The 8,845-nt window shown below is 47.2% G+C and overlaps 1 protein-coding gene across 1 annotated transcript; it reads right to left on the bottom strand.

Moving 5' to 3' along the window:
- Nucleotides 1-4,922: 4,922 nt before the first annotated feature.
- LOC139455731 (uncharacterized) lies at nt 4,923-6,020 on the bottom strand. Its single transcript, XM_071237284.1, has one exon. It carries the CDS (start codon nt 6,018-6,020, stop codon nt 4,923-4,925), a length of 1,098 nt encoding a protein of 365 aa, XP_071093385.1.
- Nucleotides 6,021-8,845: the final 2,825 nt, after the last annotated feature.

Here is an 8,845-nt window from a genome sequence, read left to right as displayed (position 1 = left end):
ATGTTTGACGTTTCTGTGACAACAGGTTTGACAAAGTTGATTATTGGGCTAACGGGAATGTTTGGCTAGTTTTCCTGGCTAGGGACCCGCATGACATATTAAAATTGAGTTTGACTATTTCCTTCTTTAATTTAGCAATTCCCATAAAACAAGTCACATTTGATGACCGAATTTAATGCTGTTTTCTGATTATATTAATATAGACTATGCCGAACTAATAACATATTCTGACTCCGAGAAAGAGTTCAAGGCAAGCTTAAGTGAGACTGTGTCCACTGGAAGAATGGAAAAGTATGTGTATCTTACACAATTAAACCCATGTATGAATACAAAAAGTAAACTCTTAAAACCTTCCCAACGGCTGATCAACGTTGCTTTAGATTTAAAAGATCTAGATATCGAATCATATCTACGATACCTGGCGTAGTATGTTCAAACTTTAAGACGCGGTTGAAAGGTGACATCTTAATTTATGATAGTTGCTACCAGTCCTTATTCCTGATCTCATGAAGTTTTGGTTATTACTGAAGGTGCCCGGATTCCTCCGAAGTGGTGATAGGTATAAGACAGAAAGTTGCTCTGGACAAAGGAACAACGCTCCTGAATGTAGTCAGAGGAAAGGTGTTAGAAGGTGCCAGTAGAGCGATCAAGCGTCCTTCTTTCGATCCACAATGTTCGCTTTCTGTTAAATTCATGGATGATGTGGGGACAACTGAAGGTGCCATTGATGAAGGTGGACCAAGAAGGGAGTTCTTTAGTCTTGTCGCAAGAGAGATCCACGATTGTCCGATGTTCTCAGGGCCAACTGGTGATAAGTTTATTATCCCAAACCAAAGAAGTAAACTGTAACAGTATCATCTAAGTCCATTTATGTAGCGCTGAAATTACATATTGACAGATGCTAAGTAGGTCATTTATGTTCCCTCGGTCACCGGCCACCATACTTCCATATCATACAGTGGTCTGATTTCATTTTTGAACATGCAGGTGCTTCATTTGCTCTCATACATTTTAGAAGCACAAGGTTGTGTTTTGATAGTAAAGTAACCGTCTCTAATTTATTTCAGCTATGGATAAAGATTCGACTTTATTGTGGGTGTGCTGATTTCTTTGTCCCTGGCGCATGGCGGTGCTCCACCTCGGATATTTTCGGAGAAAATGTACAGCTGGATAACACAAGGACCGAATTTCATCAAATCGAGTATTGTTTTGGCAGACCTTCCCCGTGGAACAGACATTTACGAGAAACTTCACCGTGTACAAACTCATTTTTGTTTCTCTTCTTATCAATAATTTCTGCCTAAATCTGGTGCATAACAATAGGCCAAAACAATAAATTTGATTGTAACTGAACGGAGAAAACTACACGATAGGGGCGATAACGGTTTATATTTCTTTAAAATGTACGCAAATGTTGAATTTCATGTTTTGATATACAGGTGAATAATGCCAATACTCAGGACGAACTGCAGGCTGCTGCTGGAGAGATGAGCAGCTTCCTAGAAGTGGCCGGATGCAGTATAATCCATCAGGATATGAAGGACAAGGAGAGACTCGTCCGTGCGTGTGTACAGTTCTGCATGGTAGATCGAGTTCAGTCATGTATGACAAGGTAAGTGAAGGTATAATCTAATGCTTGCTATTTAATACCACCCTCATAAAAATAAACATACCTTCATCTTTTAGAATCTTAATACATTCTCGTTGGAAAATAAATTATATGTAAGTGTGCTTTGTACAGATATTGTGCATTTGAATTTTGAAGTGTAATGGTTTCAGACTAAACATTGACAGTTATTACAGTGCACATTAGAGTTTTGCGAGTGAAATTTAGAAAAAGAATTAAATAACATACTGGAAACATGACAATAACATCTTTATAGATATGTGAATAAGCATCTTCACTGACAGTGGTTAAACGTTTCCAGGTCTGTCATTGATTAAATTTTATGTTTGCTGAAAGTAATAATGCTGCAAATGTATACTCATTAGGATTAGCGGAAAAAATAATATTAAATGAATTTAATGCTCAACATTTAACGTTTTCAGATTCTTAGAAGGTCTTTCGACACTTGGTGTCCTCGAAACAGTGAGAAAACAGCCATCTTCCTGCAGTGATCTGTTCTGCAAATCTGTGGATAATCTTGGCTTGGACACCGTCACGGAACTGTTTTAGCCTTTTCTGAACCCTGAAGACGAAAGGAAGTGTCCACATTGGCGTATAGGAATGACTACCTGAGTGACGTGAAAGGTATTCACATGAAATGAAACTTGGTATTTTTCAAAAAGATTTTGATGGGGAACATACAAATGAGACTTAAAATGCATTTTTTAGGTTTTAGTGGTAATATATGATTTGATATCCCTGAAGGGAGTCATTACATTTTTATCTGCAATTGGTCTTGTGTTTGTATATTAAGCACAGTGCAGGCACACATGCAAAACTGTAGTTTTAAATTAAAAAATAATAAACTATGCCTGTTTATGGGTGTGATTTCAGAGGGGGAATCAAGACTGCAATCCTCTGACATATTGATGTTCGCCACTGGATCTGAATCCATACCACCTTGTGGATTTGATACAAACCCACGACTTGAGTTTCTGCCAGGTTCACCAAACATGAGATATCCAACAGCCAATACCCGCAGCTGCATTGTAAGATTGCCTGTTACATATGATGAATACAGCGAATTCAAAGAAAAATTTGAGTTTGCAGTGTTAAATGCTGTTGGGTTTGGTATTACGTGATAACCTTTGACAGTTGTTATCTATAATTATTATTGACAGTAAAGAACACATATAGTATGAGGAGGACTTTCCTATTTGATCAGCAATTTCTCCTTAAAGAAAAAGTACAGATTGTTTTGTTAAAACTACCATTACCACTGCGGTGTCTGTGTGTTTGTTCACAAAGGCGCGCCTTAAAATAGTGTTAAACAACAACAAAAACGATATAGTAAAAAAATGGGTTTTTCAGATTAAAAACGATGTTTTTGGTCTGTTTTCAGTCGTACAAATGGGTATCTCTCATACCCTCTCGTCTAGTCGCACGTTTAAGAGGAAGCCAGAAGCTGGAATGTAAACATTAAACTTGTTTCCGTCCGCTTGCGCACGCACCTCCCTATGACATGTCACAAATCTCGAAGAATAAGCCATCAAGCAGGACCGGACTGGATTACTTCCCTGTGGGGATGGCTGGGTGGGAACGTACGACTGAAAACAGACCAATAAAACATCGTTTTTAATCTGAAAAACCCATGTTTTAGTCTGTTTTCAGTCGTACAAATAGGTAGAATTCGACGGAACACTGGAAGGAGGGTCGGGAAAGTAATCAGGTAGTGACCACTTTCACGTCGAATGTACCAAGTTCCTCACCCCTGTAGTGACAATAGAACATTCGACCAGATGCACGGACGAGACAAGTTGTTTATCACGAACGCACAGCATGCTTAATGCTCTTCGACACACAACTAATTAACGATGCGACAGGTCAACTGCACGCGAATAGTTTAGTTACAGAGCAACTCGCAGTATACAAGGTAACTAAAACAGCATGTGTAATGCTCCTCGACTCACAACTAATTTTCGAAGCGACAGGACAACTGCACACGTCAGTTGAACCCGGATCGAAGTGAGGTCGGCGCATAATTTTGTTACAGAGCAACTCGCAGTATACAAGGTAACTAAAATTTACGAGCAGTACTATAAAGTATGGGAAGACGATGCATACACCGAATAACCATAATAAAAAGCAGAAGTACTGCACGCAACAAAAAACCATAAGAATGCGTACATTCACCAACAGCTTTTATTGTAACCTGTTATATGTCACGAAGTGTCGAGCAAAAACTCCAAAGTGAATAAAACACAAATTCACTGTCTTTTCTGAGAGATCTGTTGTGCCACCACGAGTGGACCAAACTGTTTGAGTCCTTCAACATCTTCTGTGGAGATATCTCTAAGATAATGCAAAGCAAACACTGAAGTAGATCTCCAAAAACAGCCCTCCATAATAGCTTGTAGCGAACAATTACTGTGGAGTGCTAATGTTGAAGCGATGGCTCGAACTTCGTGCGGATGAGAGGAGGTGGGAGGTGCGAGTCCTTGCGCCTCGTAAGCTCTGAGAATTACCGCTCTCAACCAAAATGAGAGAGTATTACGTGTAATCTCTTTCTTTGCATTGGTTGAGAGCGGTATGAACAGTCGTCGAAAATGTTGTCGTCGCTGTTCAGAACGCCGCAGGTAAATACGAAGCGCACGAACTGGGCACAGGGAGAGATCAGCGTGATCATGAGGGCCCATAATGGCAGACAAGGAAGGAATGTGGAACATTCTCGGATCCTGGCCAGGAAGTTGATTTTTCGCTAAAAAATCCCATCTGAGACCAAGATGGACATTGCCATGGTTACGCTGATCGAACGTAATCCGACCGACGTCAATGGCATGTATTTCCGAAATTCTCGCAGCCGTAGCCAGCGAGAGAAGGAAAGCCGTTTTCTGAGACAATAAGTAGAACGCGACCTGATCGAGAGGCTCGTAAGCCTGACTAGACAGGTTGCGCAGAACGACATCGAGGTCCCAGGCCGGCGGTCGGAATTTACGTGACTGATCTTCAACCATGAAGGCACGTAGAATCTTCTGCAACTGCGGTACTTTAGTGAGCTTGTCGCCCGTAGGAGACGGCACCACTGAAGCCAAAGCTGCCAGATATGTCGAGATCGTCGACCCTTTCAGACGCCGAGATGACCGGAGAGAGACTAGGAACTCCGCCACCTGTGGTGGGGTCGCTACCTCCGGGTTGAAGCCATGAGACCTGGCGAAAATGGAGAAAGTGGTCCACTTGTCATCGTACAGCTTACGAGTCGTAACTCGATGTGCCGATGAGACAAGCGCTGCCGCTTTATCCGAATAGCCTTTCTTCATTAACGAGGTCTTAAGCAAACCCAGGCGTGAAGCTGGAAGTTCTTTATCCCCGGATGCAAGTCGTCGGTGTGAGGATGAAGAAGGAGGTCGTCTCGATCTGGCAACGGGAACGGTGGTTGATCGATGATCTGAAGAAGTGCCGGGAACCAGGTTCTGGCCGGCCAATAAGGCGCGACCAAAAGCAGACGTAGGTTGGCCGTTTGACGAACTTTCACCAGTATCGATGGTAACAGCACCGTTGGCGGAAACGCGTATGCGTCTAGACCCTCCCACGATATCGCTAGAGCGTCGTGGTCCCATGCCCGTGGGTCTGGAACCGGCGACACGAATCGAGGGAGGCGGTAGTTGTACCGGGTTGCAAAGAGATCTACTTGGGGCAACCAGAGTCGATCTGTCAGCAGATGAAAGACTGTCGGATGGATCATCCACTCCGTGGGAGACGGCCTCGATGGTCTCGACAGGGCGTCGGCTATCACATTCTTGGCCCCCGGGATGTGACGGGCGCGTACGCCCATGTCCAAGTCGTCGACGAGGGCGAAGAACCTGAATGTCCGGTCCAGAATGGCCGCCGACCGAGTCGTTCCCTGTTTGTTGACGCAGTGGACGACTGTGGAGTTGTCCGACTGTATCATCAGCCGTTTCCGACGGAGTCGAAGTTTCCAAAACTCGACCGCCCGAATCACTGCTTCCATCTCGAGGCAGTTGATGTGGAGGACCTTTTCTACTGGCGACCACAGCCCGGCCGCTTGGTCGTCCCCGAAGTGCGCTCCCCAGCCTCCCAATGACGCGTCTACGCATAGGTGTAGTATGAACGAAGGCTCGCTCATAAAGACGCCTTCGCAAACGTTCGACGGCTGGAGCCACCACTCCAGATGACAACGTAGCTGCGCCGGAAGTGGAACCAGGAGATTGGGAAACTCCAGGTGGGGGTACAGCAATCTCTGCAGCGAACGAAGTTGAAGACGACCTCGGCGAGTCAGGTCTTGGGCCGATGTCAACAGACCGAGGACTTCCTGCCACGTGTGCACCGACGCCGGGGCATGTAGAAGTCTCGGAACGCTGCTGACAATCTTGTCCCAACGGTCTTGAGGTACCATGACCAGATTGACTCCCGTCTGGAAGCGTATCCCGATGTACTGTAGATCCCGAGTTGGTACCAAGTCCGACTTTTAAAGGTTGACGATCCACCCGAGGTACCGTAGTAGACTCAGGGTGGTCGCCAACTCTTCTTGAAGGGCTTCTGTGAATTGGTGAGCTTGGAGCCCGTCGTCTAGGTAGAAGGCGACCCTGATCGCCTGCCGATGGAGCCATTCTACGACCGTCTTCATGATCCGTGTGAAAATGCACGGGGCCGTAGAAATTCCAAACGGGAGGGCCGCCCACTGGTAATGAATACCTTGGTAATCGAATCGGAGGTACTTCTGGAACTCGGAAGCTATTGGTACATGTAGATACGCGTCCTGAAGGTCTATCGAGACGAGGAAGTCGTTCGGTAATATCATCCGACGCAGAGAGCTGAGGGATATCATGGTGAATGTGTCGGGTTGTTGGAGGTATGTTGCGTTGAACTTTTTGAGATTGAAAATAAGCCGCATCTTTGTGGCGTTTTTCTTGGGTACTAGAAAGATGGGCGAGTAGTACCCCGGCGATGGTGCCGATGTCCCTAGGCGAAGTACGGCCGCCTTTTCCACCAACAAATCGATGGCCTCCGTCAGCCGATCCGTTGGTGGAATGTGGAATGTCGGGGATGACGTCAGTGGTGGCGTCGATCTCAGGCGTGGGGCGTAGCCTGTTGTCAAAATGTTCTGAACGTAAGGGTCGTTGAGGAAAACCCACTTGTGGGCATAGTGATGAAGTCTCCCCCTACCGGTAGCTCGTCTAAAGGTAGTGTCACCGGGGGAGGCTCCAACCACGGCGACGGCGGGGGAAGGGACCTCACTTCCTGCCCCGCTGGCACTTTCCCCCTCTGGGATACTTGGAAAAGGAGACCTGGCGACCTTTCCTGTCGGAATCTCTCTTGCGGGACGGCTGTCGAGGCACGTCCCTACGGAAGGCCCGTTGCACATTCTCGTTTCGGTAACGTCGTCGTGGGGCGTTCGAAACCGGTGGCCGTCTGGACAGGTTGTGTGAAGCCGAAATGATGATGTCACGCTCGGCTTCCCTGGAGTACTTGTCCAGAACGTCGTTGGTACGACCGTCAAACAACTGTTGCGATGACCACGGGGCCCGTAGGAGTGACCTGCCATGACGATCAGGTAGGTCAGTGCAGTCGATGTAACCATGGCGACGTGCCGTAGTAATCTGGCCCGATACATATCGGGACTGGGCGAGGACGTCCGAGATCCACCGTTGCATACAGGTGAGGACCGATGGCACCGTCCTGCCGTCCTCGTCCTGGGGTTCTTTCTCCTCAAAGTACACTGAGAGGGCCTCGATCGCTGTTGACAGCATAGCAAGCGGTTGTAGCTGGTGACGAACAGCAGTGTCCATGGATTCCAAATGCCTGTCTTCTACTAGAATCTTGGAGGGCGCTGGTTTCTTGAAGAGTAGCCCCCAATCCAAATCCCTAGTCATGGGTGACGAAAACGGCATGCCATAGATCGGGTAACGAGATCGACCAGGCGGCTTGCAGAAGCTCTGTCCAGGCAGAGCAGAGGCAAAGTTATGGTCCATATCGGCTCTGAAGACATCGGGAGGAGAAAACTGAAGAGACTGCGGTGTATCTCCGACCTTAAAGCCCGCACGCGTCGGTTTGTCGTCGTCTTGTGATAACTCCGGTAGAAAGTTAGATAGCCAAGCAAACAACTCAATGTCTTTGGGAGGACTAGGAGGGTTGTCGTCACAATCCATCGTCGACGTCGATTGTGGAGGCGTAGATGAAGGAGCCGGTGTACTAGTTGACGGGCCATGGACCCCCGACGTAGTCGAATCCTTCTTGGTCGACGCCGTCGAGGCGAGGACCGCCGCCGTGATCTGGGCTATCAAAGCCGGGTCGATATGAAAGTGAGACGAGGTCGTCGTTCTGTCACTATCTTCACTACGACGCTGAACTCCCAAAAACTCCATGCGAGAACGTCGCACGTCCCCGTGGGGACGAGGGCTACGATCTCTAACTGTAGAAGTACTACGATCCCCATCGTAGTTATCGTCCGAATCGTACCTACGACGACCATGACGGCGATGGACGCCCTCGTGTCGTGTACTGTCTCTCGACGAGGCACTCGACCTGTCGTCCCGACTTAATCGGGAACGACTTCTGTGTCCACTGTCGTCCCGCACGACGTCCCTATCGTCGTTGGAAGAACGAGATACGGACCGACTGGGGACCGTAGTCCCCTCATGGTCTTCGTCACCGCCCGGTCCCGTCGTAACAGGGGAGGTTGAGTGACGCTCTCGATCAACCGATTGACGAAGATCAGTCGTGCGGGTAGTATCATCAGCAGGCGAACGGTCACGTGACTTGTCGAAAACAGAAGTTGACTGAGGCGGGTCTTTATCAACTGATTTCTTAGGTGTGGCCGACCCGCCACCCCCAGGGCCTGATGTGGAGGGTGCAGAGTCCAAGGATCCAACCGATGTCCTTCTCTGCTTGTAGCGCTGGTCAGCGGCCCGCTTCGCCAACGCACGAAGATACAAGTTAAAGTTTATTGAAGACAAGTTCTCACATTCTTTACAACGTTTATCCCACGAACACGTTGAAAACCCGTCCTTAATGGTGCAGGAAGGACAATACTTGTGAGGGTCCACTTTAGACAGTTTTCGTTGACACGAGGCACAAATGCCCGACATATTGCCACGTGTAGAATCACTGTCAAACAGCGAAACACGCCTTGAACACAACAATGGATTACCAAGGATTACATTCCAGGAGTCTACAGGTAAGACATATTATTATCATTACTTTATTAGAACAACTGTAGAT

Source organism: Haliotis cracherodii, unplaced genomic scaffold (genome assembly GCF_022045235.1).
Source record: "Haliotis cracherodii isolate W230 unplaced genomic scaffold, xgHalCrac1.p SCAF_1, whole genome shotgun sequence".
Taxonomy (NCBI): Eukaryota; Metazoa; Mollusca; class Gastropoda; order Lepetellida; family Haliotidae; genus Haliotis; species Haliotis cracherodii.
This window is presented reverse-complemented; position numbering and strand designations above follow the sequence as displayed.